Source organism: Nesoenas mayeri (assembly GCF_963082525.1).
Source record: "Nesoenas mayeri genome assembly, chromosome: 16".
NCBI classification, from domain to species: domain Eukaryota; kingdom Metazoa; phylum Chordata; class Aves; order Columbiformes; family Columbidae; genus Nesoenas; species Nesoenas mayeri.
Genome location: NC_137562.1, coordinates 9,833,599 through 9,857,661, shown reverse-complemented (window position 1 = coordinate 9,857,661; position 24,063 = coordinate 9,833,599). Strand labels below are relative to the sequence as shown.

Here is a 24,063-nt window from a genome sequence, read left to right as displayed (position 1 = left end):
TGTGGTGGGGCAGGGGAAAACCTGCCAATAATCAAATCATAACAATACTGACGTTCCTGAACAAAGGAGCTATCTCTGGGCTCTTTCAAAAATACATTTTCTTGAACTGTATCTCCAGCTTGGCAAACAAAACTAAATTTCCTGACATGAATTTCCACGCAGCCGTGCCACTAGGAAGGAGACAAACAAACAAAAAAAGCTGAGAGAAGTTTTTTTTTGTTTGCTTAAACAATATCTTCAATAAAAAGAACTAGAGTCCCTTCTATTTTCTTGGAAAGGGATGGAGAGAGAAGGAGGGAAAGGGGCAGATAAATAGGAAACCACAGGCTGTTCTGGGGCAGGAAAAGCAAAGGCCAGCGCTGGTTTGCAGCAGGACCTGGCCTTGGCTTCGTTTCAGCACTGAGGGCAGAGGCTGCCGGCAGAAATGTTTTAATTCTGGGTGCCCAGGCTCCAGTGACCGTTCCTCATGCTGTACAAAAATACACAGATATTATATATCTTCCCTGTGATGTTTCCCATCCTGTGCGGATGCCCAGCTGGGGACCAGCCCGGGGTTCTCCTGCTGCTGGGTGTGTTTTCCCCTTCGCTCAGGTCCCGGAACTGAGGATGCAGGATGCTCCAGATTTGGGGTGATGTGTCGTGTCCAAGGGCTGGACCAGTGGTGACGGCTGTGATGGGGACTGGTGGGGTGGCAGCTGCAGGGTATCCCCCCCACCCTCCACGCACGTCCTCATGGTCCCACAGTCCCTTCTGTCCCCTCCAGAGCCCCTTGGGCAACTTTGGAGATGGGGGACCAAGGCCCTGGGGGTGCTGCCTGCCCTGTGCTCCATCCGACCCCATTTGTCCCCGTCTGGGAACACAAACGGAGCTCCAGGGTGACCCCCTCATCCCTTGGGCCACTTCAAACAGATGGAGTGACGTAAATCTGGCAAGTTTTTATATGTACAGAGACACTTCTCAAACCTCCCCTCCCACCCCTCGAGTCCCCCAGTAAAAGCCAACAAAAAAAAGCATTTAAAATAAAAAGTTAAAAAAAAAAAGGAAAAGAACAACAATCAACCTCCCTCCCACCTCCCCAAAAAAACCCCCGACCCAGTCCTCAACTGGGCCTCAGGTGGGAAACGGGGACGTGCCATGTCCCCAGGTGTGGCGGAGGGGGGATAAAGTGACCTCTTCAAAAGGGGGTGCAGGGGGAGCCGGGACCCCGCACACTCCCGCCAGCCCCCCCGGCTCGCTCCGGCCAGCGGCGGGGACGGGGATGGGTTCAGTAGTACGAGCCAGCCTGGGCTGCGCCGCCGCGGTGGCACCAGCCCTGGGGACAGTCCTGAAGGGTGGCCCAGACACCAGGGTGACGGTTCATAGGTAAAAAGCTAAAAACCTCGGCGGGAGCTGGCAGGGAGGAGGCACCGGGTCCCCCCAGCCGCTGTGACCCCCACCGGTGTCCCCACAGCTGACGGGCACCCTCAGGACTCCGAGGACGAGCGAGAGACGCTCTGGAGCAGCGATTTGTAGATGGCAGAGTTCAGGAAGCGAGGGTAGGAGTCTCTGTGCATGAGCGTGTAGATCTGGAGCTGCGCGTCATCAAAGGTGTGCGAGGACGGCTCCTGCATCTTGCGGTTGATGACCTCCCGCACCCGCGAGTCCAGGCTCACCTGGGCGGCAGGGACAGAAATGGGGTGAGGGATTCCCAGTGACAAGCTCTGGTACCCATTCTTGTACCCCTGGGTGAAGCTCTCAAGTCCAACTGTTCCCCCACCTCTGGCACTACCCCATGTCCCTGAGAACCTCATCTCCACGTCTGTTCAACCCTCCAGGGATGGTGACTCCAGCACTGCCCTGTGCAGCCTGTTCCAATGCCCGACAGCCCTTTTCAGGAAGAAATTGTTCCCCAGATCCAACCTCAACCTCCCCTGGTGCAACCTGAGGCCATTTCTTTGTGCCTCTGTCTCCCCTCAGCTCCTGTTCTCCAGCTGAACCCCCCAGGTCCCTCAGCCGCTCCCATCACACTTGTGCTCCAGCCCCTTCCCCAGCTCCATTCCCTCCTCTGAACTCACTCCAGTACCACACCAGTGCTATGGAGAGAGCTGCAGTGAGAGGCAAGGGGGTCTCCAGGTGCTCCCCGTGTCCCCTTGCTGGGCACAGGGAGCTGGGTTGGGGTGTCCTCACGCTGGGGATGCTCTTTGCTGGGATGCAGCAGCATCTCCTCAGCCCGCTGGTGCCCTCCTGAGGTTTCAGCCCCACAACACAACCTGTGATCCCACTGCCGCCTGTGTTCTGGCTGCTTTGCGGGGCAGGGTCGCTCCCTCCACCGCTGCCCACCGTGCCAGACTCATCCCCAACATGCTCCATCCCCATATCGTTGCAGGGCTGCAGCGGCAAAAACACCTCCAGCCCCATTTTAGCCTGAGCCACCCCCACCAACAGCCCCAAGAGGGGCTCAGCCCCGTACCTCCTTAGGCGAGAGGATGGAAATATAGTCCTCGTAGATCATCCTGGCCTTCTCGTCGATAGTGTGCTTGTTGCACTCGGTTTTGAGCTCCTCACACGCCAGCCAGAAGAGCATGTTCTCCTCGCTGTACTCAGTCCGCAAGAACTCCCGGAAGACGTTGCGACCCGCCGGGCTCTTCATCAGCTTGTCGAAGGACTGTGCCCAGCCCCGCACCTCCTCTGGCGTGGGTTTGGTGCTATCAGGTCCCATGGGATGGCAAGGGGACAGCATTAGGGCCAGCTGGGGGTCCCCACTGTGTCCCTCCCTGCACGGCTCAGCCATGCTCATAGAATCATGGAATAGTTTGGGTTGGATGGACCTTCCAGTCTAATCCAACCCCCTGCAATGAGCAGGGACATCATCTCTCGTCCCATCCCAGGGGGACCGTGCCCAAACGCATCCCCTGTGCTCCCACTGAGGTCGCTCCTGCTCAGGCTCATCTTATTTCAGAGGCTTTTGGAGGTCGCTCACAGGGTCTGTCCCAGTTCCGCTCAGCCAGGCTGGAGCGTGGGCTTGATTTCGGCTGAATTTCACAAGCTGAGATGTATTTTAGTGCTGGCTTTACACAAACATGGAAGGAAGCTAAAAAACTCTTCCCTTGCTGAGCCCCCAGCCAGAGAGAGACCAACATGGGTCCATCATCCTTCACAGCTGGGGAGGGAAGGAGGCTACTCCCCAGCAAACACTCAGTACTTACTAAGGTGGTGCAGGATCAGTAATTATCAGTGGCTAATTAACACATCTGACCCCTGACCCTGCTGCAGCAGGCACTGCAGGGAGCACTCATGGCCAGGCTGATGAAGGGACTTGTACTTGTCCCCCAGGGAATGGGTGCTCGGTGTGGGGCACTCCTGGAGCCAGCTGCCAACAGGATGAGGCTCTGCCCTTGCGACACAGCCTGCAAGCTGCTGAGGTCCTTGCGTGTCTCAGTTTCCTTTTGCAAGGGATCCAAGGGGCAAAACTGTGCAGGGCTGCAGCCCAGGGCTCTGGGCTCCCCATTTCCCAGTGGGAACCAGGGACATGCTGCTGGAAGCATCATAGACCAAAGAATCATTTCGGTTGGAATAGACCCTCAGGATCATCAAGTTCAACCGCTCACCCACGCCTGGCACTACCCATGTCCCTGAGCACCTCATCTCCGCATCTGTTCAACCCCTCCAGGGATGGTGACTCCACCACTGCCCTGGGCAGCCTGTTCCAGTGCCCCACAGCCCTTTCCAGAAAGAAATTGTTCCCAAGATCCAACCCCAACCTCCCCTGGCACAACTTGAGGCTGTTTCCTCTTGTCCAGGAACCCCCCAGTCCCGGCACCCCGACCCCACTCTCCCCCGTGCCCACCCCCTCGGCGCTGCCCCTGCGCTCACCACGCTTCACAGTTTGGGATGGTCTCCAGTTTGGTCTCCCGGGACGCCCTCCATGCTCGCTCCCGGTCCTCGTTCCTAACGGGGAGATGGAAAGGTAGTCAGGGGCATTGGGGACCCACCTCAACCCCCTCAACCAGCCGTGGCCACCAAATTGCCTCCATTGGAACCAGCATCCCCAATATTGGTCCAGCCCAGAAGCCAGGCATGGGATAGCAGTGCCAGATCTGAGGTGTCACTGTCCCCTTGTCCCTTGCCCCCAGGGGTGCTGATGGAACAAGGAGAGAGTGGCCCCCAGCCAACTTCCCTTGGCTCTTCGAATTTCGGCGCCCGGCGCCGCCCGCAGTGCTTCCTGCTTGCGACATCGTCCCGAGCCGCCCACACAACACGAAACGTGCAAACTTCTCCCCAGCGGGTGGGTGGGTGAAGCTGCGGGCACGTTCCTGCCCACACCACCCTAGGATCATCTGAGCCCCAAAATGGTCAGTACTGGTCACTGTCTGCTCCAGAACTGGGGTACAGGAGGGATATCTGAGGATGGAGAAGAGCAGATGGGCTCTTCAGACTCTGGGCTACCCAGAGAAGGAGAAGCTGGGGATACACAGAGAGGCTGGGAGATCATAGAATCACAGAAGAGTTTGGGTTGAAGGGACCTTCAGAGCTCATCTCATCCAAGCCCTGCCATGAGCAGGGACATCTTCACCAGCTCAGGTTGCTCAGAGCCCTGTCCAGCCTGGCCTGGGATGTCTCCAGGGATGGTTCATCCACCACCTCTCTGGGCAACCTGGGCCAGGCTCTCACCACCCTCAGCATCAAAAATTCCTTCCTCATGTCTGGCCTGAGATGCAGCCACGGGCAAGTGGCTGATGAGGCCCTTGGCCTCTCTGGGATGCTCAGGCCGGGGCGGGCAGGGGGATGGACGTACCAGGAGCAGCTGCAGCAGCAGCACCAGCAGAAGCAGCAGGCGTTGGGACGGTGGTTGCTGGCCGGTTGCACCGTTGCTGGAGAAGTCTCATGCCGGGACATCGGAAGGGGTGTCTCTGCGGACGCGGGTCCTGCGTACTGAAAAGCAGGAGGGCAGGGAGCAGGTGAGCTGCTGCTGCCGATTATCCCCTGCTATGTGCAAGCACCCGGAGATAAATGAGGGACCCTGTGCTGTGATTTCTTTCTGGCTCCCGCCTGCCATCCTGGCCACCGAGATGGTCCCCGGCTCACCTGCGTCCCAGCCTCATACACGGTGCACGGGGGTGGGTCGTGCTTCGGGGGCTCTTCTACTGCTCTCCGCTCCTCTGAGCGCCCGGGTGAGCCGTGTCACCCCCCGGCTAATGTCCCTGCCGCCTCCTGGGTGGAGCCTGTGGAGAGGAAGAGGAGCAGCACGTGTCACCTCTGCAGAGGGACCCCCTGGCTTCGAGTGGCTCTGGGGGGATGCTCCATGCTGAGGAAAGCGCTTCACAGGCAGTGGGCTGGTCATGGGGCAAACGGTGCAAGAAAAAGAAGTGAGAAGGAAAGGGGGGTGAGACACAGCAGCAGATGCTCTGCCAGCCCCATGCATTGCCCAGGACCCCTCCCACGCTCCAGTGGTGCTGCTGGTGCCGGGCAGGGCTGGGGGCTCAGCACCGGACTTGTGCACCCCCAGCCGTGCCCTGTGCCATGGGGAAGCATTGCTGGACCCCCCTGGTGTGTTTGGGCCAGGATGGGGAAGTCAGAGCCACTTCACAGCATCATGTGAGTGGAAGGAAATGTGGGGGGGTGAGTTTTCACAGCTCCCAGTGCTAAACTAAAACTTGCCCCATGTCCGAGTCCAGCGCTCTGCAATGGCCTGACTGTCCCTGTCTGTCCTTCTCCATTCCTGCCTGTCCCTGCCTATGCCATTGGATCCGAGTCCTGCGCAGACTTGCTGAAGGGGATGGAGCCAGGGTGCAGGTCCCAGCTGGGGACAGAGCTGTCCCCAGAATGTCCCCGTGAGCCCATGGCTACAATCCAGTCCCCCTGTCCCCAGCCCGGCCATTGCCAGCAGTGCACTCCATGAGCTCCTTGCCTGGGTCCTCACAAACCCTCTCTCTGGCTCCCATCACTCCTGCAGGAACGAAAAAGGAGAGAGTCTGTGTTTCACTCCCAATTGTCCCTATTTATAGCCCCGAGCGCTGGCAGGATGGCTGTGACCTTGTCACCAGGCTCTGCTCCCTCTCCCACCGTGCTGCACTCAGGTCCCTTTAACCCCCCAGTTTTTCCTCTTTCCTTTTCCTCCCGCAGACCAACCCTGTTCCAGTCCTGTGCCCGCTCTCCCCCTGCCCGCCCCACACCGTCCCGCTGCCGACCCTGCTCACCCCACGGCTCCGGGCACGGCTCCCAGCGGGGTTGCGGCACTAATTACAGATGAGGTTGTGGGAACGGGGCGAGCAGCAGGAAAACCTGATGGCTGGGCAAACCCTGCTCCTTCGCAGCCCACCCCGAAGCAAAGGCTCCACCACGGCCCCAGGGTGCAGAGCAGGCGGATGGGGGGTGGCTGAGGGACAGGGACGTGGGGACAGTGTGTGGCATTGCTCCAGGGGGGCTCCCAGGCACTTAGCTTCTGCAGCTGGTGCTTGGCCTTGGCCAGAGCAAACTTGCAAGGGGTTGAGTCGAAATGCCCCGGAGAAGCATCAGGATGGAGCAGCATCCCTCAGCAAGGAGCATCCCACCCCCGCACCCACCGGTTGCATTCAGCACCCGGCTGGGAGGCAGAACCAGGTCACTGCCCATCCTGGGTGCTGTGACACACACCCGGGGCCAACTCGGCTGCGTAGGCTGCACCAAGGGGGACAGGGAAGGAGAAGAGGGCTGCAAAGGCCCCCCTGGTCCATTGCACCACAAGGCAACGCTGGTGTGCTGTGGATTTGCACCAAAAGACAATGCTGGTGTGCTCTTGGTTTGCATGGCCCGTTTCCCAGCCCCATGCATCCCCTAACAACCCCACAGTGCCCACCCGCCGTGCCGGCGGGGCCCACGTGCCACGGGGCTGTTTCCGGCAGCCCCAGCACCGGTGCTGGTGGATAAGGAAGTGCCGGCGGGTGACGGAGCCGACGAGAACCGGAGGGAAGGCGAGCGTGCGTGCGAGGCTGCAAAAAGAGGAAGGCTGACAAAAAGGGGACGTTTCGCCAGCAGAGAGGAGACACACCCCAAAATCTGCCCTGGCCCAAACCCCACGAGCTCCCCAAGCCCCTCATGAGCCTTTGCCATCACTGCCTGGTGGCTGCAGAACCTGGCCTGGGAGTTCCCATGTGCTGGGTGTCCCCAGCTCATGCGCCCGTAACGTCCCCAACAAGGGTGGCACCGCCCCGTCCTCCCCCCGAACACAGAGGGGACCCCCCACGCAACCAGACAAGACGAGCGCTCGCCAAAATCACTTTCAAAGCGAAACCTCCCCTTACACCAGGTTAGCCCTGTCCTGCATGGCTGCACACAAAGCACCCTGTCACCAAAGTCACCCTGTGCCAGCTACAGCATTGGGGTGCCTGTGTGGGCACAGCTGGGGCAATGGCAGACACCAGCCATGGGGATGACACCTCCCCACGAACCCCACTTTCCCTGAGCATCCTGCCCAGGGACGATGCCCTGAGCAGTGTGACATCCCTCTCCGGCCACCCCCGGCTTTGCAGAGTGGGTGCAAACCAGCACAAACCAACACGGTGCACAGCACCCCCCGCACGGCCGCTGCCGTGCCCCCGTGTGCCCCCCTGACCCTGTGCTGTGGCTGCCGGGGGACCCGGTGGCACGTCCGTACCTGCAGCCTGGCCATCGCACGGCGGTGGCATCGGGTGCCTGCCAGGGTGACCCCAGCGAGTTCAGGGGGTGCGCGGCATCGCCGGGTCTGCGGGCGGGGAGACGGGAGAGAAAAGAAGAGAGAAAGAGAAAAGAAAAGCGGCCGAACACATCCTCTCACAGGAAAGGGAGTGGTAAGGGAAGTGGCAAACTCAACCGAAGAGTTCAGACCTTTTTTGGGAAAGCCCCGCAGGGCCCGGCTGCTGTGCCATGGGGCTGGCTGTCCCTGCGGGGCAGGAGCGGGGCAGAGCGAGCCATGGTGACGGCAGAGCCAGGTGGTCTCCCCGCTCCACACCCCTCAGCCGGGTCCCACAGCTGCCTGAGCTGGGCTCCCCCGGCTGCGACGGGCACCGACTGCAGCACCGGCTGCTCCCGGGCATCTTGGAGATTGCCTGGGCACAGGGGCACTGGAACAGCCCCACAGCCGAGAAACTGGCGAGTGTGGCTTCCCCGAGGAGTGACATGCAGGACATGTCCCCAGGGTGGGCACAGGCTGGTCCCCAGCACCCAGCTGAAGTGGCTTCGAAGCAATGGTGCCTCCTGCCACGCTGTGCCCCGGGTGTCCCCGAGGCTCCAGTGCTGCCCGCAGGGCCAGGATGTGGCAGCGAGGGAAGGGGTCGGTGCCCAGGGTGGGCTGAGTCAGAGCCACCCAGCAGCATCGTCCCTGCGATGCGGGGATGTCCATCCTGCCCACCATGAAGCCCGGCTCCCTCAGCCATGAATGACTCATAAACAAAGTTGTTTGGGTTTTTTTACCTCTTCAGGAAAAAAAAAAAAAGAAAGAAGAGTGAGAGAGAGAGAGAAATCAGATGCCCAACCTCCGTTTCCTTGATTAAATTTGCCCTCGGCACCGTGGCAGGCAGAGGGCTCTGGCCTCGGCGCTGCACCCACTGAAACCTATTTGTGGTCTCTGCCCCCTCGTTCGTATGGCCTCACGCAGGTGGGAAAGGGAGAAAAAGGGAGGAAAGAGGGAGGGGGGATGCCAGCATCCCCTGCATGCTCCCCCGGGCGCCCAGCAGCGGGACATGCCCACTATCAGCCCGGCACAGCGTCCTCCTCGGCACCACCACTTCCCTCATCCTCCCGGGGGACACCAAGCCGTTATCTCCTCTCTTCCCAACACTGCACAGCCCAGCACCCAAAAACCAACGCGGTTGCAGCACCATCATCCCAAATGCCACCCCGGCTGGGCAGAAATTCCCTCATCACCCAAAAGTCACCCTCTGCTCCAGCAGCCCCTTTTTCTGCCGGCACCCTCCCCGCCATCGCTGCAGCGGCACCGCTCTGCTCCTCTGCTCACCTGAACCTCTTTCATTTTCCAGATGCTTTTCCAGGATGCCTCTGAGAGCCCGGAGCTCCTGGGATGTGGCCACGCTCCACGGGCAGCCCCAGCACCCCCAGCTCACCAGCCTTGGGGCACACACCAGCACCCAGCGTATTTCTAATTCTCCAGCCACAGCACGAGTTCTCTGCCCCAGGAGAGACCTTCCCTTTGTATTTTACGGGTCAGAACCAGGAGGGCGACAGCTTTGCTGCTCATCACAGATTGCGGACGATGCACAAACCCCAGCCGGTGCCAGCAGAGACCCCATCCCCAGCCAAACTGGGATCAGCCCCTCTCCAAGCCTCAGAGAAGCTGCAAAACACCCGTCACCGGTCAGACTGGCCACGCTGGACAAGTGCAAGCCGAGCCCAGCAGCCCCAGCCACCCCCACACTGCTGCGGGATTCTCCAATGTCTCGTAAGGGCTCAGCCCAGCCCGCAGCCCCCCCGCCTTCAGGGACCCAGCACCTCATTCTCTGCCAAATTTGGCTGAAACCAACCACAGATTGAGACCAGAGGCAGGCTGGCCCTGCCAGCAGCCCCAGCGGGTGGTGGGGGGCTGGCACCCCCGAACCCCTCTGTGCCGGGGTTACCCCTTGGGCAGGCAGCGCGGAGCCCCGCAGCTGCCGCCCGCCCCCGCCGCCTGGCCCAGCCACCTGCCAGCGCCACAGGAAGTTTTAGGAGCTATTTTTAGTCTTGCTTTTCTTTTTTTTCTCCCCCTTTTAGCAATCTATTAGAAAAAGACTCCAGAGGGGAGGCACGAGCCCCCCGCTCTGCAGGGACAGGGCTGGGTTGACCCTGATGCTACCGGCACGGAGGTGTCAGGGGTCCCAGGCACCGGCAGCGCCGGTGTCCCCTGGTCCCGCTGGGACAAGGGGGTGGTGACACTCACGTGGCAGCACTGGGCTGCATCCCGCTGAGCGCGTGTTACTGATAACACCGGCAGATGTGCCCGCGCACGTGGCGGCAGCGAGCAGACGCCTTTGGGGAGCTCCTCTGCCCAGCAGTGATTTTTCTGCCATTCCCCGAGACTAGAAAGGCAGGTCCTGGCCAGAGGAACCACGAGATGCTGTGTCGTGTCCCAACACCTCCCCGGTCCTTCACACTGCAAGGGCCAACAGCCCTGTGGGCACCTACCCTGCTGAAAAGGGGACGATGCCAGCATCCTTCTCCAGACTGGCCATCTCCTCTGCTCCCTATCCCTCTCCGGGGTGTATTTCTGCACTGAGCATCCTCTGAGCCACATCCCACTGTGAGCCCTCCCGAAAGGACGGCATGAACCTCTCCAAGACAGCCCAGCTCTCGCACTGAAACAGAGTTAATTATTTCATAGCATAAAAATAGCACCCGTGACAATCAGCTGGGGGATTTATTAAGGCAAGCCCTGACAATTATGTTTCTATTACTAGAGGTATCGCAGCATTGTTAAGGCAGATTCCTATGAAGCATTTGGTAATGGTCATGGTAATCAATACTCAGCAGGGGCTAAACCACATGGAAGGAGCCTGGCAGCTGACAGGAGGGAAGAGGAAAGGGAGGGATTTGGCATCGGTGTAGCCAGGGAAGAGCTGAGCCAGGTGGGTGGTGGGGTGCTCCTCATTCATGGGGAGCTGCCAGCACAGGACCCATATGTCCCCATCCCAGTGCACACCAGTGCAGGCAGCACCATGTCCCCTGGGGACCACGGGGGAGAGGAAGGGGTGTTAGCGGTAATTTGGGGTATAAGGATGCTAGGAGGACCAAGGATAGGACAATGACGAATTGCCCCTTCCAAGGAAATGAGGAACCAGAGAATCAACCCAGGATGGGGATGAAAAGGAGGGACCCTGCATTGCAAGGGAACACTGCATCAAAGGGTCGCTTACTGCGGCTCCGAGTGCTCCCGAACGCAGCCGATGGGCGATTTTCTGCCCCAGCACAAAACCAAACCCCGCTGGTTGCACCCGGAGACCCGGCTGGGCACAGTGAGGAGGTTTGGGAGCTGTCACAGGAGGTGGGTCTGGCTGCACCGAGGACAGGTCCAGTCCTGTTCCACGTTGATGTGGTCAGGGCAGGGCTGAGCCCAGCAGCCAGCCCAGCCAGCGGTGCGACTGGCCAGGCCAGGGCTGGGGACAGGGGACAGGGGACCGCTGCCCACACACCGCTGCCCCAGGGACATCTGCTCACCATAGCTCATTTGGGCCCCGCTGCCCACACACTGCCAGCCCTGACAGGCACCTTTTGGGGTCTGGCTTCACATGGTGTCTTGCTTGTGAGCACCCAGGGCTGGGACATCCCCCAGACCCAATGTCACTGCAGGTCCCCAGCTCGCCAAGCCGAGCTTCTGCTTCCACCAGTAAGAAACCTCCTCTCATGTCAGACTTTGATCCAACAGTGAGGGACTCCAGGAGTCCCCCAGGAGACCGTTATGTGGGCAAATACTCAGGACAAGGACGATTTGGTGACCTGATGCCTTGTCTGTGGTGCATCCCAAGGGACGTATGTGACCCCTGTGCTGCGGTGACCGTGGCCTCACCAGTGCTGGGACAGCAGCGATGCTCTGCCCCGGCCCAGGCGTGACGAACAACGGCCAGCTTTGGAGCAACTCGTGTCCTCTGAGACTGGTCACACCAGTTATTTAAAACCCAACCAAAGGGGAAGAAAGACGGCGGGGTTCAGGAAGGAAACGCTGTCACCCTGCATGGCCCCTGTGCCACTGAGGTGGCTGCCAGCCCCGGGCAGTGCCCGGCACCCGCAGCATCCCGATGCTGTTGGCTGTGGGTGGGTGCCCACAGCAGGCATTCTATGCTCAGATTGTGGCAGATTCCCTTGCTGGGGATCTCAGTGAGAACCCTGACGTGAAGGTCAAGGCGATGCCTTCATCGAGTCCCTGGACGCCGCAGGACGTGGCTGTGCCGTCAGGGGACACAGCAGCTCACCTGCCACCGCTGTCACGCTAAGGCACTTCCACAGCCCCAAATCCCTTCTGTGGGCGCTCTCCTGGTGAAACCCCTGCCAGACTCACAGGCAGCATCCTTCCTTGGTTTTTCTTGTTTTCCAAGGCTAGCTGGAGGCTTTCCTTTCATTTTCCAGGGCTCCTGCCTGCTAATGCCAATATGCACCTGTTTGCTCTTCTCCTGCCCTTTGCACTGGAACACTGCTTGGGCATTTGCTGTCTGACGGTAGAAACTAAAGTCCCGGGTGGGTTCATGCCTGCAGGAAGGGGAGCAATGGGAAAACCCAAACCCTTAACCCCAGCTCCCTTTGCTGGCTCCCTGACCCCCTCTACACTGAACCAGCATCTGGGAATCATCAACCAGCATCTAAGTCCAGCTCTGAGAAAGGGCTGCCAGTGCACCCACAGCCTGTCCCCTGCACCCAGAGCCACGGGGACACCGGGAGCTCTGCTCCCGTCCCATTGCTACCCTGGAGCCTCTGCAGCCTTTCTGCCTCCAGAGCGGGCAAGTGCGGACAAGCCAGTCAGGTTTGTGGCAAAGCTGGGCCCTCAAACCCAGCAGATCTTCGCAGTCTGAGCAAAGAACCCTCAAAAGGTCAACCGAGGCTGTTTCCACGTGGTTAGAGAACTGGAAGGGTGGCATGTTATAAACCTCTACCACACATTTTCCTGCTGTCAGGAAAACCCCTTTTTTCCATGTCTAAGCTGAATGTTAAACCTGAACCCCAAAGGACTTTGTTGGTGTTTTCATTGCTGTTGCTGCTCCACCCTCCCACCCCGGTTAAATCTCTGCTCCCACAAAATGGCCAAAGGCGGGAGGCTTGCAGGATGGGCGAGAGGCAGAACATTCCCTGCTTGTCCCTGTAACTCAGCTGGGATGGCCGAGCTCCTGTGTGGCCAGAGGAGCCGAGGAGGTGGGCTGGAGCCCATAGGGTGGGCTGGAGCTGATGGGGTGGGCTGGGGCATCGCCCCTCGTGCCCACCCCAGTGGCTGGGGAGGGGGCAGGTCACAGGCAGGACGTCTCTGTCACCAGTTTCTCCCAAAAAAAGGAACACAGTGGATTTCAAGCCAAAAAGAATAGAAATAAAATCATTCTCCAAGCTCCCAGAGAGCACTTTTGCAGAAGGGTAAAGGGTTGATCAAAACTCAGGGGCTACTGCCTTCTTTTACACATGCTCAGGATCCAGCAAGAGCCGGGATTTTGCCTTCACTGTAGTTTTACCCCAAAGCCACCGGTTCCCACGTACCCAGGTCCCACACAGCACCTGGGCAGACTGGGGGGATGCACAGGGGACACCCCTCATGGCCTGGGGACTGGCACGGCCACAGCTCGTCCCCAGCTCGGCACGGAGCTGGCAGCTCCTGCAGCACATGCACAGCACCATTTAAGCCATCTGACTCCTGTGAAAAGTTACGGGTGTCCTGAAACCCACAGGCACGGCCAGTGGAGTTATTTGCCACAAACAATGCTGCGGCTCAGCGCTACCACCGCACGGCTGCGGTAATAAGGATTCGGGGCTTTCTGCAAGTCACCTTCCCCATGCTGGGTGGGACAACCCATGGTGAAGCAGCTGGGGAAAGGAACGAGCTGGCTGAGCCCAGTGCTGGTGGAAACGAGCCGGAGGAGGCTCATGCAGCACTGGGTGCAGGACACTATAAAAGGGAAATGCTGGTGGGGCTGGATGCCCGTTCCCTGAGCCGGCGGGAGCTGGAGCAGTGATGGGCACCCAGAGCAGCTTCCCGGTCTGCGGTGGGACTGCTGGAGGCCCCACGAGCCCGTGAGTTCAGTTTCTTCCCCTCTTACGCCACAGAAGATGTCGGACACTCTTCCCCCATCCTGTCCTCCGCATGGGCAAAAAACATGTTGTAACACACTGGGGGACAAAAATAACCAGTGATAAGGTCCAGTATCTTTTCTCCTCCCACAAATTAAGAGATAGCTATGAAATAACATGTATAAACAACTGGTTTTAGATCCACACCTCCCTGAACAGCTTGCGTGATGGAAATGCAGACAGAGATGTGCAGCGGCGAATAAGGAACTGAGCAGAGGGAAGTCTTGGCGGAGGCCGCGGGCACCGGCTCACCCGGAACCCGCTGTTATTCCAGGCAAGAGCCCGAAGCACCGAACCCCAAGAACGCATGGCAGGCGGCACAAAGGCAGCGATGCTGCCAGCCCCACTCCGCTTTTGGGGCGCTCAGGCACGGTCAGGGTGTGGTACAAGAGACCAGCCCAAGGAGCAGGAGGAGCTGGAAGGGAAAGGCAGAGCATCTCGCGGGATGGGTCAGGAGCAGTGACTCTTACCTCCTCTTGAGCTGACTTTGCAAAATGATTCTGCCCAGAGGATAAAAATGTGGAAGAAAAGCCACAGCAGCTTGAGCCCACGCTCTGCAGACACCGAGGAGCAACACAGAGGTTGCTTTGCCACTCTGGACCTGTTGTTCAGAGGGAAGAGCCCTGAGCACTCAGGTCACCCGCCCCCTTTGCAGGAGCCCAGTTGAAACTCAAGATGCTGTAGCCCAAGTCCAGCCTAAAACAGATTACAACCAAAGATAAGCAAAGGCAGGAGAGAATGCATTTTGGGAGGTGGCAGAGATGTGCTGCTCCCCTATCTCAGGCGGACTCAGCATCAGTTACTCTGCCAAGGTATTTTTCTCCCTTACTCTCTCTGGGTTTGAGTTGCATTATCTGATTATCTGCCTTCGGTTTCTTCTTTATTTTAATAACAATATCAAAATGGGCACCCGCGCCCTGATTGAGATATATCCATGTCACTAAATTCATGCTTCTCCACTATAATCTTATGAGGTGGAGTTAGTTTAATTGCTGAAGAACACGACTGTATTTTGATTAGCGGCTTGAGTCATTTGTGGGGAAGGGCTGACGCGGAGGAGCTAAAATCCTTGTAGGGAAATCTGATGTGGTGCTCTCCCTTGGGAGATATTCTGAAATATGTGCCCACTGGGGCAACCCGTTTTCCCAAAGAAAACGATATCCACCAGGCCAGCAAACACCACGGGCTGTGCTCATCCAGTGTGACACGGGACGAGTGTCTCTATTGACGGGGATGGTGGAGACGCATCCAGAGGGGAATGAACTCCCCTCGCAGCAGGGAAATCCCTCCCACTCACTTAACACTTTTTGTTTAGTTTCTTAAATAAGGCCATGGATCCGCGCCAGAGCAGCCTCATGGAAGCGGCGGGGAGAGGGAGCTTCCCGGGGGAACCTCTCTGTGCCCAGAGACGCACCGCGATCCACACATGGAGCAGCTTCGGCAGCTGCACCAGAGCCTCTCCATCCCTCACTTATGGGGACACAGCTCCAAGTCACGACATCCCACGAAACTGTCCACGAGATGGGCTCGTGTTGGGTGATGCTCAGATGTAACATCCCTGTGGGAGAGAGCTGTGTCCCGGACACCACTGAGCCGGGTCCCTCTGTCCAACCCTTTGGCCGCTTTGCTGCTGGAGAAGCCAGTGGGGACCGGAGCCCGCTGTCACCTCAGCCAAACCCCTGAGCCACAGTGCTCCCCATGCTGGCCAGGTCAGGGCTCCCCATCACTGCAGCCCTTTGCATCAGGGGATCCGCACAGGGAGGGATCCAGCCTAGCAAAGTCGGTGTGAGGATGCTCCAGCACCACCCTGGCACCCACCTGTGGGTTCAGGAGGGGCCGGGGCAGCCCTTGACTGGGGAGGCCTCCGTGGGGGGCGACCCCCCCTGCAAGGTCCCCCCCCCGGGCTGGGCAAACCCCGGTGCAGCCGGCCCTGCGGCTGGAAGGTGCCCCCCTCCTTCCCCCTCCATCCTCCTTCTCCTCGCAGGAGCCCTGCCCTCCCCGAGGTGATGCGGCGGGGATGCCCCCCCCGATCGGTGCTGGGGTCCCTCCCGCCCTGCCGGCCGGTCCCTACGGAGCACCCCGCTGCCCCCACCCCCCGCCAGCCCTCGCACATGGGGCTGGTGACAGGCAGCAGCCGGACACACAGACGCACACACGGACAGACACACAGGCACAGCCCGACCTCTCCATCAACCCCGGCGCTCCGCCGTGCTCGGTGCGTGTCCGGGAAGCGGGGTGGCGGGGGGGGGAGCGTGCAAAAGGGAGGATGCCTGGGGCGGGGGGCGCATGCAGAGGGAGCGCGGCAAGCGGGCGCGGGGGGGCCGTGCAAAGCGGGGTCCGCCCGGGGAAGCGGGGAGGGAGGCTGGGCAGGGCACCGGGCGAGGGAGGGGGTGATATGGGCCCGTGTGTGTGTGTCCCCGCCACCCCCCAGCCCTGCGGCATCCCCGGGCCGGGACACCGGGTACTCACGGGCCGGGCATCCGCGCCGTCCGCGGCCCCGCCGCCCCCGGCCGCCGCCTCTGCGCTGCCTCCGGGCTCGGCACCGGAGGGAGAGGGAGAGGCAGCGGGAGCGGAGCGGCTGCACTGCGCACGCGTCCCCCGGCCCCTGCGATTGACTTCCTAAAGCAATTGCAGCTTTGGCACTTCCTCACGTCAAAACACACACACAGGGACACACACCCAGCGCCTCGGCACCGGCACACGGTATGGGCACCCAGCACCCGCACCGGCACCTGGTATGGGCATCCAGCACCGGCACCCTGCACCGGTACCCGGTATGGGCACCCAGCACCGGCACCCAGCACCGGCATCTACTACATGCACCCAGCACCAGTAACGTGCACCCAATACTGGCACCTGCACCAGCACCCATTATGGGCACCCAGCACTTGGTCCCAGTATGGGCACCCAGCACTGGCTTCTACTGCATGCAACCAGCACCAGCAACATGCACCCAAGTACCAGGACCTTGCACCCAGTACTGGCACCCAGCACCCAGTACCAGCACTTTGCACCCAGTAGTGGCACCCTCCATCAGCACCCAGTACCCAACACCAGCACCCTGCACCAGTACTGCAAGTCCCCTCTGCCCCTGTGAGTTCTGCACCCATCCCTGGAGCATGGGGCGTTGCTGTGGGGCTGTCCCGGGACCAATTCCCAGCCAAGAGCCCCTGCTGAGGAGCAGCTTCCCCTAAATCCGTGGTTTCTCTGCCCCTTTTTTTTTTCTTTTTCCCAAAAGGTGGGATTATGTGTTGCTAAAAATAAAGGGTGATAAAACTTTGGGAGAGAAAGGAGGTATAAAAATTTCACGATCTTGCCAGCCAGGGAAATTATCCCACTTTATTATTTAAAACCTCATTAAAAACCATTTCCCTGGGAGAGACAATGATCAAACCACCGCCTATTTCAATCCTCGAGACATGCATGCTGCTACATGGGGAAAAGCGTTTAAAATAGACCCCTATATGTGACTGCTCAGCTGAAAACACCAACCCTGACCTCCGTCCCTGCGAGCAGCATCATCCCGAGCTCAGCCCCCAATTGCACAGCACCCCTTGCGTCTCCTGCCGTTTCAACCCGCTCTGTCCAATAATCCACATTTTTCTCTTTCCCCCCACCTCCCACATCCAGCTTAATCCAGTGGGAGCTACCAAGCGTTTGCCCAGGGAGGATCTGCCCCAGGACCTCTGCGGATGAAGGAGGATCCTTCATCCGATTGCAACTTTTCCAAAGCTCCGGAGCAGCTCCAGCGGCTGCCAGGCTGCTCCCCCCTGCCGTGTGACCGGGCCACCAGCCCTCCCTCTAGTCTGCTTTAGTGCTTCGGTTCACTGGAAGCTCACAGATGCCCAGGAAGGCTCCCACATCTTCCAGGAAATGCTTTGTAGTGGGTGTTTGGGATTTTTAGAAATCCCCGTGAACGTTTTTGCTTGTGGTTCTTTGTGATTCGCAAGCCATTCTGTCTGATGAAAGGACCGTGAATGTTTGGTTTAAAATAAGTCACATTTTTAAAACGAAAGTGTGGATTTGGAGAAAACGTTTGGAGCTCCCAAATCACCTGCAAATTAGCGCTGTCAATGAATAGCCAAACTCACAGCAGGTGCTCACAGCTTGGCCTAGACATCTCCTCTTTAAATACTCGCACAGTGGGGAGGGAAACCCATCTTTTCTCGCAATTGCAAACGCTCCGATAAATAGCCAGGAACGCTGCTCCCGTTCGGCTTTTGGAAGCTGCTGTTCCCTACTGCCAGCCTGGGCTGTGAAGCAGAAGCTCCTGGGAAGCACAGGCAGCATCCCACCCGCGCTCAGAGGCACCGAGCGGGGAAGCAGCAGCTTCGCTTGAGCCGTTTCTGTGCCAAACCATGACAGTGGGTGGCTGAAGCGCTGCCTTGGGGACACCCCACCCCGTGCCGCCCCCGCAGCAGCCTCCCCAGCTGTCACCGCACTCCTAGGCTCTCCCACCCTAAGCCTTTCCCAGCCTTTTGTGGGAAACCCCCGCGGGTTTCCAGCCCCTCCGCCCGGGGCTGCAGTAGCGGGACCCGCCCGCAGGTGCCGCCCGACTCCGCGGGCAGCGGCTCGATGGGGACAAGGGCCCTTGGGTCGGGCAGGGATCGCAGAGAAACCCCGCTGCACGATGCTGAGCAGCTCCGGCATCGAGTTTGAGATAATAATTACAGTAAGGCTCAAACTGCTTTACTCTTAAGCCTACAATATATTTTTGTTTGGGTATGTGTATGAACACGCCTTAGGTTCCCCCTGCAGCAAAGGGTCCAAGCTGATGTGCCCAGATCAGTCATGAACATATCCAGCTGCAGAAAGACCTGCATCGTATTTTATCTGTGTATCAATCTATTGACATCCCTGCTCTAAGTGCCACTGAGGCACTGCATTATAAAGTGTTATAAACTGCAATGCATGGGGCTCTCCTAAACTCTCCCCACTTTTATGAAATGCATAGAAAAATGCAATCATTGCTAGATATACATTTAGTTATGCAAGAATCTCCAGCCCTCTTTCTGCTCTTTGACAGAGAGGCTGTTCAGTATTATGTGGGCCAACACACAAATCCTCAACAGGGAAAAAAAGAACCTGCTCTACCCAAAGATCAATCAATGCATAAAACCTCTGGCATTAGTGTTAAAGCAGACTTACTCTGCTTTTCCTCCTTCTGTAGACAGTGGCAAGGAAGAGGTTTGTAAAGAGTTAAAGTAACCCCGTTTGAGTGCCTGAGCCAGAGAGCACTGGGGCAGCTGGGGCACCATCCTGCTGGGTGCTGGTACCGTGTCAGTTCAGTACCCAGTAGGTATTTCCAAAGGGAGAGCACCTGCCCTGAAAACAGAGGCTTCCATGGGCATTTTCTCTTAATTTTCTGATGGTGTTGCTGGGTGAGCAGAGGTGACCTCTGCCTGGAGAGCATGGGAGCTGTGAGTACAGCATAAAGCACCTGTAAACCTTGTTTTCCTCCCCAAGAACTCCAGGCAGGATGGCAGGGAGCAGGAAGCCTCTTTTGATGCATATCTGAGAGGAGTCAGCCTGTGCCAGGGCTGAGATACAGTGAGGCTCCTGCTGGGTCTGCAAAGCACCATTTGATGGAGAAATCCTGTCAACAGTTGCTCAAACCAACATCCAAAGCGCTCTGCAGCATCAGCCTCGCTGGAGCGGCACAGTGGGGCGATCCCTGCCAGGGTGTTCCCAGTTTGTGTGCTCCTGGGCAGCCTGGATGTCATGAAACAGGATGTATGGAGGCTGTTGAGATGTTTTGCTTTAAAAAAGCCTTTTTCTCCCACCAGCCACCTGGGCCTTTTAAGGCTTCCCAAGCAGCAGAGTGGCAATGGACTGGATTGACCAAACAAGATGCACTGGGACCTGGAGCTCTGAGGAAGAAACAGTACTTGTGCTACTCCAGCCCAAGTGGGAGTTACGGGAGAAGCAACTTGGCTGTCACCCCGCAGGAGTTGCTTGTCATAGCTGAGATTGTAAAGGTCATGCTTGTCCTGTCCCTCAATGTGCAACTCCTGCCTGCCTGGGACACAGCGAGGTGACACGGTGAGGTAATGCTCACAGAGCTGCCCTGATCACCAGCGCTGCTCCGGGGCAAAATCCACCCCGTGTGCCTCCGTCACAGAGCTGTCTCTGCAGAATACCCAGTTTGGGCTGTGCAGTCCCAGCACAGACAATTTATTCCCATTTGAGAAATACTTGAGTAGGCTTTTTTTTCTTCCCTAAGGACCCAGAGCTCCCCAGGGAATGTGAGAGCCATGTTTCCCATACTGATCTCTGCCTCAGCTGTCAGGTGTGCACAAGCCTGCGTGTCTCCCTGGCTCCCGTGACTGCTTACATGCTCACTCAAGAGTCAGCAAAGATTGTCTCTCCTCCACTCAAGCTTGAAGATAAGGCAACAACGTGAAGTTCTGGAGGGCGGCTCTCCACAGGTTGTAGAGTAAAGTTTAAAGGGGATTTTGCACTACCAGGAACAACACAACCCTTTATACCAAACTAGCAGAGGTATAGAGCTCAGTCCCTGCATTTACAAATGGCTGTGTCAAGAAGGACCCTGCCAGGGCTGCAGCTGTGAGAAAACCCAACACATGCTGTCGGACCTTATTAGACGCTGGAGAAGCCGCGTGGATCTGACTTTTGATGGACGCCGAAAGCGTGGGAAAAGCTTCAGTCAGAGTTTGTGCCCCTTCAAGCACCCAGGTCGCTCTCCCAGGAGACTCTGGCCTGTTGAAAACTGGAGTCTGCAAATTCTGCAGCTCCCAGAGCTGTTTGTTTGCTTTTCAGTGCCAGGCTGGGGGGTGCGGGCAGGGAGAAGGAGCTCAGCAGAAATCTGAGCCAAAAGGGCTAGTGCTGCTATTTGAGGATGGGCCAAGAGCAGCACAGCCCCAAACCCCGTCTTTAGTATCATAGAGAAGTTTTTCTTGAAGGAATCACGGCAAATGATCCACTCTGCTGCCAGGGGTACGATTCTTCCATCTGTTCTTTTGGCTGAAATCAAGGCAGGCCGAGGAGATCTGACCGCTGTGCCCTTTCCTTCTTCACAAGATGGACAGTGAAAAACTTGGACCAAATCCAGTCTGTTCCAACCTATGTCTGCTGTGATAGTTCAAAAGCATCTCTGACTTTTTAAAAGGCAGAAGGAGTTGAAAGCCACCTTGGAGACCTTCCACCTGGTAAAAAACAGGCACAGTTTGGCCTGGTCTCTGTAAAAAACTCCACAGGCGGGTGGAACAGCTCCTGCTATGTTGGAGAATCAGTGGAAGGTCTCTCTGCAGCTTTTGGGCTGCAGGGTGAAGGTGATGGAGATGATTAGAGAAGAGTGTGTTTGAGGGGAAGGTTTGAGAAGTCAGGATCAAGTGTCTGTAATGAAAACACTTTTCACAAGAGGGGAAGGTAAAGATATTTCTAGTTGCATAATGTAGCCTGAGAATTATATTCTCTGATTTTTATTCTATTCGCATGAAAAGCATCTCTCCATCACTTCCTCATCTCTAAATTGTTTGGTAGACAGTTCATTAGAAATCTGCTCTGTTGAATAGCGAAGTAATGAATCTTAGTGCTTTCCATTTCCTCCATCTGAACTGGAAAGTGTTTTTCTCGCACGATCTTGGTCTTGAGCAGTAATAACAAAACCACAACTTCTGCTGCAGTTCTTTATTTGCAGGTTGGATTCCTCTGTGGACACATCTCAACAAAAGTGTACATGACCTGCTGGCTACAACACAGCAGACAAAGAAAATGGTGGTTATGACTGTCTGAACAAACATAATTCTGATATTTCTCTTTAAGCGCAGCAAGGTGCAGGACTCACTGTCAGGAAAAACTGCTCATGACTTAGAGGTTTGTCACTTATATACCAACCTGAGAACAACTTCGATATGCAGAACAACAATTTTGTATGTGGTTTTTGGACTAACACCATACAATCCCTATTTCTAACTGATCAGTTGGTACTGAAATGGGTAAAGCTTTGATTAGGGCCTGGTTTATATGAGTGCAGTTCTCAAGCAAACATACTCAAGTAGCAGGATTTACATTTACACCTCAAACCAGTAAATTCATGCAACCAACCTGCCTGTTCCTCTCTCTCCTTGACACTGCAAGCACTGATGGTCCATCTACTGCAGGTGAAGCTATTTTTCAGGTTGGGAAAACTATTTATTGAACTCAGAAGCTGAAACATCTGGTTATTCCTGGTGCCCCATCCGAATTCATCAGCTGTCCTGAGTTATTCTAAAAAAGCCTCTCTTGCAAAAACATTTCATTTGCTTTTCCAGTAGCACGTTCCAGGGTGTTTGCAAGTCCCCGGTGCCATAGTGCAGCTCCATGCTGCTCCAGCACTGGGACTGCCAAGGGCAGGGCTGTGTCTGGCACTAACATTCCAAGAATCTGCTCCGGGCAGGCAGGAATAAAGTGGAGAGACGTGTTTATAATTGCTGGGGGGGAGCAGACACAGCCCAGCAGAGCAGTCTCACGGTCTGCTTGTTGCTGTCAAGCAATTGGTCTTGAATAAGGAGAACTGGAGAGCAAGCAGCAAATTGGCTTTGCTCAGCGCTTTGGCCACAATTATTAAGGAGGGAACTGGGCAAAGGTAAAGTATAATTAAGTTGGCTTATAGCAGAGCTCTGTCCAGGGCAGGAATATGTTGTGTGCTGCCACGCTATAATTAGCAACATTTTGTTGTAGTGCTTTTCCTTTCCTTGAAAGATCCCAAAAAGCTTCACAAAATGCACTGGGTTAAAGTTGCCAGGTCCCCTCGGGGCCGGAGGCGCCAGGGCTGTGGTGCCCTGATCCTGCGCAGCAGAATGGCCCTGGGGCTGGCAGGGGAACAGGACCAGGCTTCTCCTCCAGAGCCACCAGCTGGCACACAGTGGGTCCCTCTGCCTGCGGTGACCTGGGAAATGGGTGATTTTTGCCCATGAGAAGCTGGAGCACTGAGGGGTGAAGTGGTTTTCTGAGGTCACCAAGCAAGCCATGGGTAAAGCCAGGAATAGCAGCCAGCTGCTGCACCTATGGTTATTTCTATTTATGCTCTTCACTTCTCTTGCCCATGGTTTACTGAGTGCATTCCAAGAGTAACTTTGCCTGCCAAGCTTCCTCCCCTTTAAATCCAGAAATGGACAGATAAGATAGTAGAAGAAATCAGTTTAACTGCTGGTATGTGCACAAACATACCTGAACCCTTGCCAAGTTATCAGCCTTTTTTTTTTTAAAATGCTCTTTTGGGGCAGGAGAAACGCCTCCAGTCTCAAAGCGCCACTGGCAGTTTACTGGCAGGATATCAGATTATTTATTTCCTTCGCCTGTGGTCAAAAGCTGAAAAAAAATTTAAAAAGGCAAAAACCAGAGAAGGCAATCATGTTAGATACAGCAAAACCCAGTCAAGTGGCTCCAGCACAAATCCCATGAAGGCAATGGGAGAATCGTGGCTTTGGGAGTTAGACTGTAAAGCAAAGTAAAAATGAAACCCCAAATAAATCCTGCATTCTCCCCCAATAAATTTTCCTAGAATGCCTTATCTGCCTCTCAGGGAAAGCCTTGAGACTTTCTTCCATCAACTTGAGCAGTAAATCCGACTGGGCTCAAGGCCAGAGTATCTGAAAAGCCCTAAACCAGGGGTAAAGATTTGGCTCCTCAGTATTCCTGGGTGAGCAGAGTCAGACTGCTGTGTCAACTGGTGTTCGAAGGCAGCATAAAAATGAAAACTCAGGTAGCAGAACAATATGAAGTCAGATTGTTATATCAAGTGGAAGCCTGGCAGTGGCACGAGCCTGATGCTGGAGCTGCTGCTGGAGCACAGACCCGAGCTCTCCCTCCTGCCAGTCCTGGCTCTGATGGCTGGAATTCCGCCGCCTTTCACGGAAACTCACATGTACTTTAAGAACTCGAATAAACAAAAAACCCAAACAAATCTCCTGACAGCAATAACATCAATAAAAACATAGCCAAGTGCTTTGTTTTGCTTAGGAGATGCATCTTTGTGCATCTCCACTTGGGTGTTGCCAAGTTTTGGAGATCAGCAAAGGCTGACATTGTTTATTGCAAATTAAAGACCCTCTGGAGACGCTTGGTCTTGCTTTCCAGTGCAGCCCCGGTCTGGGGGAGGGAGGCCCTTGGACAGTAGCATAGAAGAAATCTTGTTCCAGTGTTGCTAACTATAGCATTAATTTCAGAGTCATAAATAACTTCAGTACCATGGTTACAGTGCTAGCCAAGTATGATATCATGTAGTTTAGGATTAGGGAAAAATATCTTCCTTGAAGCTGTGGGTTCTAAAATAAGCAACTTTTCCAGAATGGGTTTTCTCCCAAAGCCTCCACAGAA

The 24,063-nt window shown here is 56.6% G+C and overlaps 1 protein-coding gene across 2 annotated transcripts; it reads right to left on the bottom strand.

The window, feature by feature from the left end:
- Positions 1–385: 385 nt before the first annotated feature.
- On the bottom strand, positions 386–16,239 carry RGS19 (regulator of G protein signaling 19). 2 transcript variants are annotated; one of them, XM_080354758.1, is made up of 6 exons: positions 16,213–16,239; positions 5,065–5,201; positions 4,775–4,911; positions 3,853–3,927; positions 2,450–2,684; positions 386–1,652 (listed from the first exon to the last, which is right to left on the bottom strand). In XM_080354758.1, exons 3-6 carry the CDS (start codon positions 4,873–4,875, stop codon positions 1,464–1,466), a joined length of 600 nt encoding a protein of 199 aa, XP_080210884.1. In that variant the 5' UTR covers positions 4,876–4,911; positions 5,065–5,201; positions 16,213–16,239; the 3' UTR covers positions 386–1,463. The 2 variants fall into 2 exon arrangements, with proteins under 2 accessions (XP_080210884.1, XP_080210885.1); XM_080354759.1 differs by lacking the exon at positions 16,213–16,239 and adding an exon at positions 7,613–7,711.
- Positions 16,240–24,063: the final 7,824 nt, after the last annotated feature.

Bases quoted from the DNA above. Each gene is read 5' to 3' on its own strand.
- RGS19 (XM_080354758.1), bottom strand. From the start codon at position 4,875: ATGTCCCGGCATGAGACTTCTCCAGCAACGGTGCAACCGGCCAGCAAC. The intron at 3,928-4,774 runs GTACGTCCATCC...TCTCCCCGTTAG, and splicing joins TGCTGCTGCAGCTGCTCCTG to GAACGAGGACCGGGAGCGAG. The intron at 2,685-3,852 runs GTGAGCGCAGGG...GGGACCTGATAG, and splicing joins ATCCCAAACTGTGAAGCGTG to CACCAAACCCACGCCAGAGG.